Source organism: Pelodiscus sinensis, chromosome 14 (assembly GCF_052426305.1).
Source record: "Pelodiscus sinensis isolate ZL-2025 chromosome 14, ASM5242630v1, whole genome shotgun sequence".
NCBI lineage: Eukaryota > Metazoa > Chordata > Testudines > Trionychidae > Pelodiscus > Pelodiscus sinensis.
This window is the reverse complement of record NC_143065.1, coordinates 18,548,259-18,566,203: the sequence shown is the minus strand read 5'-3', so window position 1 is coordinate 18,566,203 and position 17,945 is coordinate 18,548,259. Positions and strand designations below refer to the sequence as shown.

General features: G+C 44.4%; 1 protein-coding gene and 1 long non-coding RNA gene across 5 annotated transcripts in view; one reads left to right on the top strand and one right to left on the bottom strand.

Moving 5' to 3' along the window:
* The window catches only part of NEDD4 (NEDD4 E3 ubiquitin protein ligase), a 100,604-nt gene extending 98,394 nt beyond the window's left edge, over positions 1-2,210 (bottom strand). For 2 of the 3 annotated variants that reach the window (XM_075897297.2, XM_089782009.1), the window contains exon 1: positions 2,053-2,210. In XM_075897297.2, the coding sequence (XP_075753412.2) occupies positions 2,053-2,094 (42 nt within the window). In that variant the 5' untranslated portion in view covers positions 2,095-2,210. Of the gene's footprint in view, positions 1-1,453; positions 1,925-2,052 lie in introns of those variants that run through there. The other variant, XM_075897298.2, reaches the window with a different exon arrangement.
* Positions 2,211-2,732: 522 nt separating this feature from the next.
* Positions 2,733-13,898, top strand: LOC112547586 (uncharacterized). Of its 2 annotated transcripts, none has more exons than XR_003091352.3 (4): positions 2,733-2,863; positions 3,933-4,080; positions 12,452-12,548; positions 13,631-13,898. It is a non-coding gene; the product is annotated as an uncharacterized LOC112547586 (long non-coding RNA). The 2 variants fall into 2 exon arrangements; XR_003091353.3 differs by having other exon boundaries at positions 3,976-4,080; positions 13,631-13,897.
* Positions 13,899-17,945: the final 4,047 nt, after the last annotated feature.

Genomic DNA, 17,945 nt, shown 5'->3' with positions numbered 1-17,945 from the left:
CCCATCTCCCTTGCTTCCTCCTAGGGATGGCCTTGTGCTATATAATGCTAAGTACACAGAGTTGATCAAAGGCAGTTTTGGTAAAATACACCCTGTTGGCCCAAAGACACCTTTGCGTGCATTCCACACAGGACACAAAAGCACTCTCTGGTGGAAACTAGGGTTGTTAGAATTTAAAACCATGTCAAAAATTATTGCCCACCCCGGGTTAAACTCTGCCCACCTGGGGTGTCAGCTGTCCTCTGCTGTGGGCTCTGCAGCTTAACCTGAAGCCAGCAGGCTCCAAACATGCACTAGATACCAGAAGCCAGCCCCACTACTGGGGAGCCCGCTACTGCCCCCCCATCCCCACATGCCCAGGGCTCTGACAACCCCACTCCCAGGATGCCAACTGCTAAACTGTAGGCTCTGTAGTAGGAGTCAGCAGGCTCAGGCCCAGCACGCTCTTGGTCCCAGCAGCCATCCCACTCCTGAAGCAGGCTCCTCAGGACCAGGGCTAGCTGCCAGGACCCAGCACATGCAGGACCAAGCCTGCAGGCTCCTAATGGAGAGTCCACAGTAAGCTGTACATCCCCAAGCAAAACAAACTGTTAGCAGTGTAACTATAGGAATGTTATCAATTACAGTGTTACTATTTTCAATGAATTTTTTCATTCCTAATGGAAACATTTAATCACCACACACCTGGAAGAAAAAAAAGTTAATTTCTTCTTGGCAAAACTGTATGTCATCAGCAGTGCCTCAAGGAATTAGTGCCCACTCACATTTCACAGGTGTACAGCATTACAGCCATGCAGATTGTATATAAGAGATATAACCCTAGGTTTATTCATCACTAAACTTCAACCATCTAACCTTCAACTGAAACAAAATGGTAGATAAAAAGTTCACTAGTAAAATCATTTAGCATTTGTTGCTATATTCAATCACAGATAGCCAAAAAGCTACACTTGCATACACCTGCACAGATTGTACTACATGGAGATATGTTACGCTCTTCATTATTACCTTTAGATTGCTATTCACCACGTAAGTGGCAAGGAGTCCTGTGGCACCTTACAGACTAACAGATGTATTGGAGCATAAGCTTTCGTGGGCAAAGACCCACTTCGTCAGATGCACACACAGTAACAGAAACCTGTTTCCACACAAAGGACAGGAGGGCCCAGTGAGTAGCAGTTAAAATACCCTCAGTTATTTCAATTTTGTAATATATTCCTTAGCTTCAAAGTCACTATTTTGCATCTGACAAACTGGGCCTTTGCCCAGGAAAGCTTACACTCCAATACATCTGTTAGTCTATAAGGTGCCACAGGACTCCTTGTCGCTTTTGCGCATCCAGACTAACACGGCTACCCCTCTGATACATAAGTGTACAAAATCAGCTTAGCCAAGAAATAAAATGTTAAGATCGGCTCAACAAAATGCACAGCCCAAACCAGAAGTATCTTACCATGGTTAGAAAAAGCGGGCCATCTCGTTTACTCCGTGCCCGTTTCGAGTTTGATTACAAAGCAGTATCGATTCAGAGGACGGGGCTAGGGATTGGGCAGCCCTAGGAAGCAGCCTAGGAACAGATTGCCAAGAGAAGAGGCAAGGCTCCGGCAGGCAAGGCACACACCACCCCGAGCGCCGAGTTCTGCGTAGCCAGGTAATCGCTGGCTCGTCTACAAACAGGCAACTGTTCCCGCTAGACGAGGGAGTCACCAATTCACCAACTGGAAACCCTCGCTCCGAGGGCCACCGCGGATGACAGGACGAGCCGGCGGCCAGCGCCCTGCTGCCATGTTCAGGGCGGGAAGCAGCCGCATCTGGGCGGCAGCCGCTCGGCAGAAGCGGAGAAAAAGTATTTCAGAGACTCATGACACCGCCCCGCGCAGGGAGATGCCGCCACCCCGACAGAGCACCGCGCAGCCCAGCCCACAGCCGGCGAGAGCCCCCGTCCGCTACCCCGTCCGGCGCCACCCTGAGGCCGGCGCAGCCAGGGGAGGCCGACCGGGCCCGGGACCCCGCGGCGAAGGGAGGCGCCCAGGGCCGCGCCGCAAGCCTCACCTCGCTCGGCAGCCCGACCACCTCCACGGGAGAGGCCGCCATGGCCGGCCCGGTAGCGGATTCTGGGCCAACGCCACAGGAGCCCGGCCGCGCCTCCCGCGCGCCGTTGCCAGCCCGTGTTTACACTCCGCCCCGCCCCGGCCCCGCCCCGCCCCGGCCAGGCCCCGCCCCAGCGCGCGCGGAGGCCTGAATCCACTAGAGCGGGCGCGCGCTCCTAATCTGGCCTCCGCTCCTGGAGACAGATACCCCTTCTGATTGGCTCAGAGCCCCGCCGAACCTTCGCGAATATGCTTTCCTGATTGGTCAGAGCTTCGTCTTTCCTCCGACCCAGGAGACAAATACCCTTTCTAATTGGCTTAGAGCCTGTATTCTTTCCAGCCCTGGAGACAAATGCCCTTTCTGATTGGCTCAGAACCTTCCCTTCTTTCCGCCCCTGGAGACAAATTTCCTTTCTGATTGGTTCAGAGCCTCTCCGTCTCTCGGACCTTGGAGATAGATACCCCATATTACTGGCTCACAGCTCCGGCTTCCCTCCGCCCTTGGAGACAGATCCTCCTCTTGATTGGCTCAAATGCCAGTCTTCCTTCCGGTCCTGGAGACAGATGCCCCTCCTGATTGGCTCAGCAACCCTTCCCTTGCTGATTTATAGGTCGTGAAACTGCTCAGCTCAGTCCTCTAGGTGGTGGGGGCGCAAGATAGTGCGTGGAGACCTCTGTCACAGACTGGCTCCGGAAAGGGGGGGAGGGCGGAAGAGAAGTGGAAATGCGGTCACTCCATTCGGCAGTTTAAATGTTGGCAGAGGCATAAGGGGGTGAGTCACCTATGCCACAAGGGGTGGTTAAACAGGAGCAACAGCTGCTGTTACCATGGCTGGGACTGTGCTACCTGCTTCCTCAGGCTTTAGCCCTTCCAAATGTAGTGCCAGCTCTAAGGCTTCACAAAATAATGGGATTGACCCTAAAAGTCCTGAGATTGATTTAACGTGTAGTACGACCTTTACAAATGAATAGCTGTGGCTTTCCTCTTATACCGGTCTGACGTGGGTGAGTTCCTGAGTCACATTTCCAAGCTTTTCCCTGCCAGCCCCAGAGGCTAGACACTTTTTAGAGGAGGGTTTAGTTTAATGCAGCCCATCAGCGTTCCTTTGTGCAGCCAATGAGTAGGATGACCATATTTTCTGGACCAAAAATAGGGACACATTAGCCATGCCTCCCACCTCATTAGCCACACACCCCATACCTTAGGCCCCACCCACTTGTCATATAGAGTCCCATACCTGGAGGTAGTACGTCCAGGCTTAAGATGGACACATGACCAGATGTAAAGGGTGTTGTGTGACCCTTCTAAGAATTCCTCCCAATGTCCTCTGCAATTAGGGATGAGTTTGGCCCCCAAAATGACCTTCCCATGCAATTATACTGCAATTGCATTAATCCAATTTGTATTGCATTAACTCAAGAGGGAGAGGCCAGGGATGCCTCTATTTCAGTGGTTCTCAAACTTTTTGGCCTGTGAACCACCTGGCTCAAAGTAAACCTTTGCATGGATGACAAGTTGCTAATGGAAACTCACTGTTAATTACATAATTACGCTTGAACCATTTTGCTAGTGCTGCAGCTAGGGAGAATGGTTTAAATCATTAAATAGATTGGCTATGTCTACACTGTGCATTGTTGTGCAATAAGATATGCAAATGAGGCATGGGGATGAATAGCACCGTGCCTCATTTGCATACCTAATAAGCAACCATTTTTGCAGCAGTGCCTCCCCGCAAGCAGAGCCACGTCTGCGCGTGTGTGGGAGCTGTCAGCTGGCCGGGGGGGGAAAGGGGAAGGATGGCAAAAGGTGGCAGCAAAGCACACCTGCCATGTCTGTCACAGTGGCAGTGCCTCCCCAAGCCAGGTCACATCAGTGTGTACGCAGGAGCTGCTGGGGGTGGCAAGAGGCACGTGGCAAGGCAGAGGCAGAGCTGGGCAGCGAGACAGCGAGGCTGTGGCGGAGCCAGGCAGCAACGCCAGGATGAGAAAGGTCTGTGCTGGGGCTGGGGCTTGGGTAGTAATCAATATAATGGTCTTCTGTTGATATGTGGTTTAGTAGTTAAATTTCTGAACTGTCATTGCTCAGTAAAAGTGCTGTCATATGGGTAGAAATCGGCTAAATATTGCCTTTTATTAATATCAGAAGAACTGACTTAGATTAAGGCAAGACTATACAACATGCAGGCCCCATTTTTGTATTCATGCCCATTGGTGTGAAAGAAGCTATTTGCATATATTTGCAACTGCGCTTAAGTTGTGGCCCTAGCCATGTGCTGTGGGTATCATTGCGGCCCCCGGGGCTTCCAAAGTTGAGTAACCCTGTGCTAAGGTAATATTTTTGGAATGCTATCTTTAGTTTCACAAAATAATTTTTGTCCTGAATAAACAGGTGAAGTGAAGCATTTATACAAATACTTTTAAAATTAATAAAAATAATAATTTGCATTTATATAGTCCACAGCACCTTTCAGTCAAGATTCTAAAGACCCATGCAGATTAATTAATGAGATATTAATTAATCCTCACAATCATACCACTCTGAGGGATAAATGTTCACATTTTATGTATGGATAAACTCAGGTTTATAGAGATTAAGTGACTTGTCCGAGGTCACATAACAATACTGTAGCCAACTGGAAAACCAGATATTCTGATTCCAACCCCGCTCCTCTCACCACCAGAATATATTCCCTTCCTCATTATCAAAACCTCTATTAACATATTTGTAAATGATTAATTTAAATGCTTGGGTATAATGGCAAGTGTTTACATAATAAGGTCAGTAGTATTGTACAGTACCTGGTGACTGGTGGTAGTGATGGTATTGATGGCTTTTCTGTGTCAGTGCTATACAATGACAGTTGCTCACTTCACTCTCTATCCTAGGTATTTAGGTGTCCTCCAATCACCTCACAATCTCTGAGCTAGGGAAGTGCTATTATCCCCATTTTACAAAGGGGACACTGTGGCATAGAGAGAGGGAGTGATTCATCCAAGTTTAAACAAGAAATCTGTGGTAGAGCAGGGAACTGAATGCAGTTCTAGTGGGTTCTAGGTGAGTACCCCTTCTTCCTTTACTATTATTAAAGAGGTAAATTTTTACTGGACTCATGAATTATTTCATGGGCCCCAGCTAAACATCAGGCAGATTATCCAAACAGCCTGAGGTTTCTTTAAATATGATACAGGCAGTCCCCGACTTACGCGGATCCGCACTTACGAACGGGGCTTTCTCGCCCCGGAAGTCGGGGCGAGAAAGCCCCGTTCGTAAGCTGCTCCGGTGCCCCTGGTCTGCTGGAGACCGTCTCCAGCAGACCAGGGGCACCGGGCGGGTTCCCGCGCTTCTGAGGCTTTGCCAGAGCAAAGCCTCAGAGGCGCGGGGAACCGCCGCTGCTGCCGCTTCAATCTGGGTGCCTGTGGTCTGCTGGGGACCGTCCCCAGCAGACCACAGGCTCCCGGACTGAAGCCGCAGCCGCGGCGGGGTCCCTCCCTCTGAGGCTTTGCCAGATCAAAGCCTCAGAGGCTCTGCTCCCCGTGTCCCTGGTCTGCTGGGGAGGGGGGGGGGCGCAGCTAGTGTGCTCCCCCCCCCCCCCAGCAGACCAGGCTTTTGTTTTGGACTCTGGGGCAGAGCAGCTGGGGCGCTGCCGATTGGTCCTGCAGCGCCCGCTCTGGGCACTACTGGACCAACCCGGCAGCACCCCAGCTGCTCTGCCCCAGGTCCTGATTCAGCCGCTGCTGGTCAGTTTCAGCAGTGGCTGAATCAGGACGCCTGGGGCAGAGCAGATGGGGTGCTGCTAGGTTGATCCAGTAGCACCCAGGAGCGGCGCTACTGGAGCAGCCCAGCAGCACCCCAGCTGCTCTGCCCCAGGCGTCCCCAAGTCAGCTTCTGCTGAAACTGACCAGCGCTGACTACAGGAAGCCTCAGGCAGAGTTGCTTTGCCCCGGGCTTCCTGGAATCAGCTGCTGATCAGTTTCAGCAGCAGCTGACTTGGGGTTCTTAAGTTGTATCTGTATGTAAGTCAGAACTGGCGGTCAGTTTCAGCAGCGGCTGAATCTGGACGCCAGTTCCGACTTACATACAGATTCAACTTAAGAACAAACCTACAGTCCCTATCTTGTACGTAACCCGGGGACTGCCTGTATTGTACTTATAATTCAGGTATTCTGCGTTGCCTGGAAGTTTAAAAACTACACTTTTAGTTAAAAAGTTAACCAATTCAGCAGTCTGTTAAGCACACATTTTATTTCTACATAATATAAGCAACACGCATCTTTAGCAGTAAATATTTTTGTAAAATATCATCTGCACAACAAGAGTATCAGAACAGAAAATTGACACACACAGAAAACATGTATTTGGATAATTTGTCTGCACTCTACACTGAGATCATTAAGAACAAATTAATATTTAATCTCATTTCTCTGCCCCTGCAGTGTCTCCCCATCTGTTAGCAAAGTGGTGGCTTTTGCTGCCATCAGAAGTATCCTCCCTGGCTGAAATGTAAGATTAAAGAACTGCAAATTCCAAAGCCATTTTCTCTCTCTCTTAAATGTCACTGTTTTGGACTGGTAGACCAAAACATGTGCCATGACTTTTGTTATGTATATTTGCTCTCTTTACAAACCAGATGATTCTGTGTGCTTAAAAGAAATCTAGGCAAGCCTACTACTTAAGCAACCCTGATTCACACCAGTGAAATAAGAATTAATACTATAGCCTTAGGCTACGTCTACACTGGTGGCTTCTTGCACAAGAACAGCTGTTCTTGCGCAAAAACTTGCTGGGTGTCTACACTGCACAAGCGTTCTTGCGCAAGTAACTTTACAGTACAGCGTCAGAAAACAGGGCTTCTTCTGGAAGAGTTATTCCTCTCCCCACAAGGAATAAGCCCTCTTGCACAAGAGTTCTTTCACAAGAAGGCAGTATAGACAGGCAACATGAATTTCTTGTGCAAGAAACCCCTATGGCTAAAATGGCCATCAGAGCGGTCTTGTGCAAGAGAGCATCCACACTGCCATAGATGCTCTTGTGCAAAAGCACATGCCAGTGTAGATGCGCTCTTGTGGAAGAATTTTTGTGCAAGAACTCTTCCGCAAAACAGTTCTTGCACAAGAAGCTGCCAGTGTAGACGTAGCCTAAGAGAACCTTAATTTCAGTTTTAGACTTCTAAGCGTTTTTCATAATAAACATAAGGAGGGACAAAATCTTTGGAACGAGGGGAAAAACATTGGGGCTGTGTCTAGACTGGCAAGTTTTTCCGCAAAAGCTGCTGCTTTTGTGGAAAAACTTGCCAGCTGTCTACACTGGCCGCTTGAATTTCCGCAAGAACACTGACTTCCTACTGTAAGAAATCAGTGCTTCTTGAGGAAATACTATGCTGCTCCCGTTCAGGCAAAAGCCCTCTTGCGCAAATCATTTGCGCAAGAGGGCCATTGTAGACAGCACAGTACTGTTTTGCGCAAAAAAGCTCCGATGGCTAAAATGGGGATCGGGGCTTTTTTGCGCAAAAGCGCGTCTAGATTGGCACGGATGCTTTTCCGCAAAAAGTGCTCTTTCGGAAAAGCGTTCGTGCCAATCTAGACGCTCTTTTCCGCAAATGCTTTTAACGTAAATCTTTTCCATTAAAAGCATTTGCGGAAAATCATGCCAGTCTAGACGTAGCCCAGCAGTGTTACAGCTAAGTTACACTAGAAGGATGATGAAATAATAAAGTCTGTTCTATATTAAATGTATTATGAATGGAAATCACTCTTTTACTGAGCATTTTAAATCAAATCTAATAACCCAAAAGTATCTGAAGTTATTTCAATGGCAATTTTAAAAATAAAAATCTAGTATCAAAATTTCTTGCTACTGACTCATTTATGGATCTTTGTTTTCTTCTGAAAGAGGTGTTAGTATGATTTCACTGAAGTACAACAAAAACCATCATGGAAAACTATTCACAATTTCAAAGTGATAGGTAAATAGAAAAATGTATCTGGAAAGGGATTTTTTAAAAAATATGTTGAGTTTGAAGCAATGAATCATTGCCATGACTAAGATAATTAAATACTTATTTGAAAGCATAGTAATCTCAGTTTCTCTAATGTCATGAGAATGACTCACTAATGAAACTCAACACCTTACCTCACAGTACTCTTAAGAGCTCAGAGACAGGTATAGTTCCTATATGACCTAGGGCAAGTAGTTTAGGGCCTGATGACAAACAGATGAGGTGTTTGCCTTGTTTGAGTGATCATGATATGCAGATAGGTGTTCAAACATATAACTTTCTATTTACATCATCCACCTTGTTTGGATAATTACACATCTGCATTAGACACATTTTGCACACCTGACTTTTTGAAAAATCAGGCCTTAGCAACTTTTTCTGTGCCTAATTTCTCAATCTATAAAATGCAGTCAATAATACTCACACCCTTCAAAGGTATGTATTGAGGATTGATTAATTAATTAATTAATTAAAAAGTGTTTTTTCATCTTCTGATAGCTAATCACAAGAGATTATTTGAATAGTGCTTTCTAACAGCTTTTGGATTTAGGCAGATTTATATGCTAATGGTCTCTATACTAAAGCTTGTGATAGCTCTTTTTCTAATAATACCTAGACATGTTATCTAAAAAACTTAAGTTAATTTAGCTTAACAATGGGGCATGAATCTCTGATTCTGGCCCGCTGGTGCTTCCTCAGTAGTAAGAATAGTAAGAAAAAGGACATGTAAGTTTCTTGCTTTATTTCATTCAGTTAGAATGAGATGAGCAATTTGTTTTTGATAGAGTGCCTTAGTGATGAATAGCACAGTGACTGTAGAGTGTCACTAGGAACAGCAACCCAAAGACAGCACCTCTAATGATGCAGTGCAACAACATCTTTTGTTTTGAGCCCAAGCCTTGAGGAACCTGAACTTAAATGTAAATGCTTGCATTTGACCAATATTTTCCCCACTCCTTACATTTGTGCACATACTGTGCAATGGTTAATTCATATTCTCCAGCTCAGAAGTGGTTTATTTTCTGCAGTAAGTATAGATGTTATAAAAGGAAATATTGACCTAAACAATCTCCCATAGAGGTTATTCCTGCACAGGAGAGTGGATGCAGCTGATTTGTACTTCTAACATTTCTTTCTATGCTCAGTTTAGGGTCCTCCCTCTCCAGTACAGTGCATTAGCCCTGAGCTCTGCAATTCTTTGGAATCCAGCAGGTGTCAGAGCTCAGCACTATAGAACTTCCGCTATTACAAAAATACAAATAATAAAGAAGACATTACATACACTTGGTCTATTTGGACAATTATATGAAATTTGTTCAACTATCTCAATGTATATGTAATGTATTTAAAAACAAGCAGTCCTGTGGCACCCTAAAGATTAGCAAAAATAATATATAGTATCATAAGCTTTCGTGGCAAAACCCACTTCTTCAGATGAGTTTGAGTCTCCAAGGTGCACAGGACTACTCATTTTTAAAGTTACAGATTAACACGGCTACCCCTCTGAGATATTTAAAAATATCCTTTTTAACTGGATATGCACATGTGCCATAAGAAGATGATACATCCCACAGTGCAGATGTTGCTCAAACGTGGCACGTATTTATTTGAATCATCAAGATTATCATCTTCCTCCGTATTTTCATCTTGGAGAGGATGAGGGCTGTGGTAAAGATAAACGTTTATATTGTGAAGATCTAAGGGGATATTCCCACTCCTCCCACCTTGCTTTCTAACTTAGGGTCTGATGATTAAGACAAACCTTACAAAATTTTACAAAAAGTTATTTAGTACATGAGCAAGCACTTGAAGAAGAAAAACAGTTACCTGTTTCTATTTCTGGTGTTCTTCGAGAAGTGTTGCTCATGTCCATTCAACCTCCCACCCTGTGTCACCACTGTCAAGAGTTTTTTCGGCAAAAGGAACTGAGGCGGGAGGGGACTGGGAGCACCCTATATAGCACAGCCTGTGCACGCTATTGAGACTTAGGTCCCTATGGAAAGGGAAATCTGAAGGAAAATCTTCTGGCACAATTGCATGTGGCGAGCACACACACTTACGTTGAATGGACATGAGCAAGCACTGGAAGAAGAATGTTCTGCTCTGCAAAGCACCTGTCCCTAATTTGCATTCCCAATAGTTTAGAAATCGAATCAAGTAGCATCACCTTTTGACCATACAGTTATATGCACAGTCATACATAATTCCACTGCTTGCATGCAGCTTTTCAAACAAAATGTTTCAAAATGTCTCTGCTCAGGGTCTGAAGAGAGATAGGCTTGGTTATGTCAGGCATTGATTATCACAGTGCTGTGGAGCTAAGGTTCCTCTTCTGATACGGACACAGAAATGTGTGAATTGAATAATACAGGCCAGCTTCTGGCTGGGGTGGGTCGGGACATCGATCAGCATTCACATCGCACTCCCTGTCAATACCTTGTCCAAATCAGGGAAGTTAATGATCCACCCAATGGACCAAATTCAATGTTGACTCCTGGTCACATGCGAGCTGAGGTATGTTGCACATTCCCAAAGAAGAAGTTTATAGCCAAGGGGAAGATGTGAGGATACAAGGAGCCTAATTTATAACATGGTAGTTTAGGCTACAGTACAGATATAGAGCAATGCTTTCCTATCCACACTACAAACAACAAAGGATGTTAGAAGATGGACCCCACTAATTATGTCTGATCTGGTTAGAGTTGTAATGGTGTGGTCACCAGCCCCAGGGCCTGTAGAGTCCCACAAGATTCTCTCCCCATTCTTATTAACTATCTATAGGCACCTATTAAGAAAACTGGTGAGAAATAATGGACTCAAGTGCCACAGATATCCAGAGGGGGAACAGTTCTACTTGTCCTTAACAACATATGACAACTCTACTGTCACCAAGCTTGTCCAGTATTTGGTCAAGATAAGTGCATCAATGAAGAAGAATAGTGGGTTGAAGTTGAGTCTGGGCAAGAAAAATAGAGCTCAGCTGGTAGAAGTTTGTTAAGCTACAGTGCCATCTGCTTGGGTTGACAATACACAACCACAACTGACCAATTCAATCCATATTTCAGTATTCCTGGATTCCTCACGGACACAAAGCTCTTACATAGCAGTGTCTACAGTAAGGCATTCTATCTTTTACAGCTACTTGTTTGATTACATCTTTGAAATGAGGACCCAGGATCTGTAACACATCTTTGTCCCCCAGTGCAACTATAGCAATGCTACCTACTTGGTTATCAATTCTTAGAAAGCTTCAGTGAGCAAAGATGTTGCAGTACACCTCCACAACAATACCGGCTACTACAGGCATATCAAACTCGAAACCTACTGAGGGCCGCACAAACGAAAATTCATAGCTTTCAGGGCCACCAAAGAAAATGTACTTTATCAGAAAGTTGTAATTATTTATTATTATAGATTATGTTTTAGGTATATTTTAAAATATTTTTTCAGGACTTTTTTTAATATAATACAATAATTTGATGTGTAAAATTATTTGCTCATATAAAATAATTTGAAATTTAAATATAAATGTAAGGTACTTTTAAATTTTTTATGATATATAACTTGTTGAAATCAAAACAAGTATAGACCATGGATAATCAAATAGAACATGCTTCTGTGAAATTTTCAGATACTTTATAAGTTTGAGATTTTGCATAAACATATAATTATTTGTGCAATTGCAAAAAATGACATTTATTGATATAAAATTAATATACATTTTGTGATTTTATTTGGGAATAAATAAATACAAAACAAAATATTAACAAAATAACCCTCTCCTCTCCCCCAGAGCCAGGCACTCCCAGGCCCTCCCAACCTAACCCCTCCCCCAGAGCCAGGCCCCCCCCTAACCAATGCCTTCCCCCTCCCCCAGAGCCAGGCACTCCCGGCCCCCCATAGCTAATACCTGGGTCTCAGAGTTGCCATTGTCGCTGCCACACATTTCTTCCTCAGGTGCGCTGGGGTGGCATGATCACAGCAGCTGGCTGTGAGTGTGTGCGCAGAGTGCCCAACACAGAGCAGCCAGTCCGGCCATGAGCATGTGCTGGGTGCCATGTGCAGAGCGGCCCTGGCAGTGAGCAGTCATTGCGGCGCAGAGCAGTCTGCCTGGCTGTGATCTGCACTAGGCCACATGCTCCGAGGGGCCAGCGGGCCGTACTTTGTTCCTTTATAAAAATGTACTGGCGGGCTGCAAAAAATTTCGATCGGTCCGCATGTGGACCTCCAGATGCCAGTTTGACATGCCTGGGCTACTACATGCATACCAAACCTGTCCTACCCCCGAAGCTCCTTATCTTCAAGAAGCTCAATGGCCTGATCCAAGGAAATCTAACGCAGTGTTTTCAATCTTTACGATAACAGGAACTGATTAGCTAGCTTTCTAAACTGTCCGGGGGATCTCAGAGACTGGCACAGGTCTATGGACTCATCTTTGAGAAACACTGATCTAAGGATCATGGTAAGTTCTAGGATGAGAACTGTAGTCAACCTCAACAGTAATACTCATCGATGTAGGAGACAGAGATTGCTTGAGGCTGCTCCAAGACCCCTACAGGGACTTAGAAGCACCTCAAACCTCAGCTCCAAATGCAAGATACACTCTTTCAGCTTATCTTAATTAATAAAAATATATGGAATACTGTACATATTACACTTTAAAAAATACTTACACAATTTCCCTCGGGAAGGAAGCAGGGCCAGCCTGAGCCATTTGTGCATCCCGGGCCTCAGGAGCGTGGTGCCCCCCGGGAGTGCGATGCATGCTTGGCTCCGCCCCTAGGCACACGGCACCCCCCCACCCCCGGGTGCCCAGTGCATGCGTGGCCCCGCCCCCCAGGCACCCAGAGCATGCGTGGCGCCACCCCCGGGCGCGCAGAGCATGCGTGGTGCCACCCTTGCCCGGCCCAGCAGCCCTGCGTGGTGCCCTCTACAATGGGACACCCTGGGCAGTAGCCCGGTTGGCCCGTACACCTTGGGCTGGCTCTAGGAGGGAGGAAAAGAAAGAACTGTGTGACATGTTACTTATGAGAAGTGGAACTGCTCTAAAATGATTTATAAATTTTGTACACTGATTTGTTTTTTGGGGATATTTATTGTATAATTATATTGTTTATAATAGTAGGCTATAAAGAAAGGCAATCAAGAATGGAAGAATAACCACCACTCAGCAAGCTCCATGGGCTCAGAGGGGGCATCTATACAGCACCCTAAACTCGAAATAAGATATGCAATTTGCGCTACGCAAATTGCATAGCTTATTTCAAATTATTTTGAAATAGGCTATTTTGAAATTTGGTGCTGTTTACACAGCATCAAATTTCAAAATAAAGTGCTATTTCGAGCCATCACTTACTCCTTGTACAATGAGGTTTACAGGGATGGCAAAATAGTGCATCTGCTATTTTTCGGAATAGTGGATGCGTTCAAAAGACGCAGGGTAGCTATTTCAGGATACCTCTGGTATCCCGAAATAACTTTGTGTAGACATACCCTGATACCTTGATCCCCAGTCAAGCTGACCTAACTGCTTTTGACAAACAGGCTAAAAGTCTGGGAACTGACAAGAACAAAGGAACTCTAGCTCTAAGCAACTCTCATCTCGTGGAAGGAGGAACTTGTTGAGGAACTGTATAGAGAAATGAGACTTACATGGGAACTCATTGAGGCTAGATGAAATATGTCTTACCATCAATGTGTGTGGTCTATTTGCTGTTTGTAAAATACTTATCTCTGACTTGTGCTTTGTGTCTACTGTCAGAATAAACATTACTCTGGTTTTACAAAACCTATCCAGTCATTATGCAGATACCAGTGGCTACAGACTCCCCAAGGAAATAATTCCAGGTGCCTAACCAGGTCAGACCTGCTAGGTAAGCAGGGTTGAGACACAAAGTACTGCAGGCCTAGGCCCAAGCAGCAGGAATAGTTGTTTCCCCCAAAATGCTGTACTGTATCTCTCCCAAATGGATATGGAGGTTGCAGTACAGAGCTAAAAGGCATCTTCTTCTCATTAACCTAGTCCTCTTCAGCCAAGACTACATTAATGCAAGATAGATAGTCCTGCAAAATGTTGTATCCGCATCCACAAAAATGAGCTGCAGATATCTGCATCCATGGTTGAGGATACCTGCGGATATGAAGCTGATATCCGCATATTTACAGGGCTCCAAAAATAGGTTATTTTAGTTCACACATAGGGGAGTTGTGCAGCCCCGCATCGTGGTACACACAGCTATTCGCACCCCTGTAGTCTGAACAGTGGGGCAGCGTAGATATGCTCTTGAAGTAACAAAATTGTAGAATTCTACCCCAGGAGTGGTAAAGGCTTTAGGCCTGACACCTGCAGGCTGCACTCAGGGGGTACGTCTAGACTACATGCCTCTGACGACAGAGGCATGTAGATTAGGCTACCTGATATAGGAAAATGAAGCGTCGATTTAAATAATCGCAGCTTCATTTAAATTTAAATGGCTGCCGTGCTGAGCCGATCAGCTGTTTGTTGGCTCAGCGTGGTAGTCTGGATGCTCCGCGGTTGACATCAAAGGCATTTGTCAACCTCCCAGGTATGCCTCCTGGGATGAGGTTTACCTGGGAGGTCAACAAATGCCTTTGATGTCGACCACGGAGCATCCAGACTACCACGCTGAGCCGACAAACAGCTGATCGGCTCAGCGTGGCAGCCATTTAAATTTAAATGAAGCGGCGATTATTTAAATCGACGCTTCATTTTCCTATGCCAGGTAACCTAATCTACATGCCCCTGTAGTCTGAACAGTGGGGGCAGCGTAGACATGCTCTTGAAGTAACAAAATTGTGGAATTCTACCCCAGGAGTGGTAAAGGCTTTAGGCCTGACACCTGCAGGCTGCACTCAGGGAGATCACAAAGGGAACACAGGTGCAGTTAGCCCTCCAACCATGACTAGCTGCATTACCTCACACTTTGGTGACCATTTGTTGGGGGAAATAAAGGAAAGCCACGTGAGCAATATGGGGAAAAAAACTATTTTAAGGGACACTTTATGGAAACACCATTTCTCTTTGCATATCATATATTTTTCTTGCAAGTGCACATTTCTGTTGTCAAGCATACAAGGCAATTACCATGAGCTTCAATTTAAAGTTCAAAATGGTTAAGGGATTGGTGGTCACCTTAAGAGACAAATCAGTTAACTAAGTGACAAGTGGTCACCCTAACTAATGCACTACTAGAAAGCACTCACATACTACAGTGAGGGTGATAAGAACCTGAACAGACCCTCATAGTCATTAGCAGCAACAACTGTGGTTTCACTAGTGCCCACTGCGAGTACCACAGGGTAGACCTAGTGATGTGTTGGGACTAGCAGTATCAAATAAGAAGGGATCTTAGCAAGTATAGAAATTAATGTAGCCAGCCACTACAACACAAAAAAACTCAAGCCATGTATGTTTCCCAGCTAAGCTTGGTCTGCTTAGAAAGTCCCTGTGTAGGTGGCAAGCTATTTAGGAAACTGAGATGTTATGTAGCATGCTGGAGGGACTGATGGCCTGGTTTTCTAATATATTATGCATAACATGAGGAAATATAAAAATTGCACAGCTGTCAAATCCCAACACACAGGGTGTCTTTAGCGATCTGAGCACAGGAAGGGAACCAGGAACTCCTAAGTTTTGATTCTGGCGTTATACCTCGGGGCTTTGGACAAATCACCCTTTCTAGTTCCCAATCTGTAAAACAGAGAGAATACCGACCCGCCTCACAGGGATATTTGTGAAAATTTAGTCAGTTTGTTAAGCAACTGGAGGATCATAAACACTCAATCAGTTTTCAAGGCCATGCTTATTATTTTAAGCTAATGCATTGTTAAAACTGATCCAGGTTAGCAGGAAAAAAAGTATATTCAAGAGCATCAGAGTGAATCTATCTTGTTGAAACTTGCAGTTCTAACCTTCCCCATCCCCACACTGCTGAGAGGACAGGAGAAAGAAGGCAGACAACTCAGTGATGCTGAGAAATATTCAGAAACATTTCAGTCTGCTGCTGGAATCCAGTTTTGAGCTCCACATGATCTACTACCATTATTTTATTTCTCATGTCAGGAAGGCATAAGTATAGGTATATAGTATATCAATAATGGCTTAGCTATGCTATGCAGCTTAGCGACAGTACTTGAGGCCAATTTTTAAACATCAGAACAGTCATTCATTGCTGATTGCTTGTAGCAGACAGGACTTTGTCAAAATGTGACACTGTAAACTATGGCTCTAATTCTACAAACATTTAAGCACTTAATTAGGAGTAACAAGAGTTAAGTTACATATGCTTAGGTTCTGCAGGATCAGGGCCTATTGTTTAATTTTTTTCTTTTGCTGTTTGTGAAGTTCCGTTTTGGAAAATGAACCCAAAAGTTCAATCCACTACATCTAAAAATAAGGCTGAATCAAAAATTTACTTCACTTTTTTTTTTTTTTTTAGAATAGGCTTGAGTATTCAAAAAAAAAAAAAAAATTCCACAAAACACTCTCTCAAATGGTGAAGTTTGTTATGTGTTAGCCATCAAAACCCATTACTTGGGAGAACCTTCACAAATTACAGGTGTTAAGCCACCTCAGCTCCGATGAAGTCAGCTGAGGCAGAAGAAAATGGCCGATGGTACTCAGAACCTCCTACATTTAGTCCCTACAATAGAAGACAACCAGAATAGATCTCTTAAAAATACAGCGTCACTGGGATTTTTAATGCCTTATGTGAAAATACTATTGCTTGGCAAAATTAGTTCTGAATTTAGGGCTTCAAGATCAAACATATTTAGGCCTCAGCTCTGCAACTGGATCCAGGTAGGTTCAAGGGGCCACCTGTCCAGCTCTGATAACAGGATTGTGATTCATATGCATTTCTGTTCAGTTTACATTTTGGCAACTTGGTATAATCAAAAAAGATCCTTTCAATGTGGGTTAGCAACAAGTCCTGGATAATTATCTTTTGAAAATGTAAGTTTATAAAACGTTGGACTTTGCTATCAATCATATTAATAAAAATATTAAACAGACATCTACAAAGAGTTTTTGTGTTCTGTTACACTCCTGACTCGTGGGAATATCTGACTCTACATTTTACTCTTCAGTTTTACTCTTTGGGAAACAAAAATGTTTTGGAAATTACCTTTATAGGTCCTAGTCAGGAAAAAAAGAGAAGGATGCAAGAAGGAAGAGTGTCATTAATTATGACACTGCTTTTGTTTTCTTTGGCATTGTCTTAGATTACAGGTTTCCCCCAGGGAACCCCGAAGTCCTCCCTTGATTATTAGTTCATAGTACTCTTGTCAAATAAACACTTCATATAGCTAGGGATGTTATTTTCATATTTAGTTTGCATAATATTTACTCCCAGCCCTAGTAACAAGGTATCCATAGGGCTACTGCACTACATACACAATTATGAAAGAGCCTGTTGTATTATTACCCAAGGTTTCTCAACCAGCATCCAAAATATTTGCTGCTGCAGCCAATGTCAAGTGCAAGACCACAAGTGTGTACAGAGGGTGTGTATTTGCCTGACTGCCTGCTTGCATACAAAAATGGCTTTCTGCATGTGCAAAATGGGCACTTATTACACAGCTGCATATTTAGAGGCCCAGTGGGTCTCCTTTTTTTCATATATAAATGTCAGTTCTTTTCAAATTAGGTTAGGGCAGTTTTCATATTTTTTTCCCCATTTATAGACCCCTAAACAATTTCAAATGGAGGTGAGGATCCCCTTGGAAATCTTAGTTTGTGGACTCTCAGGGATCTGCGACTCGCAAGTTTAAACCACTAGTTTAGTAGGAGGGGTTAATTTTTATATTAATTTGAAAAAAAATCATTTGTATTAAAATT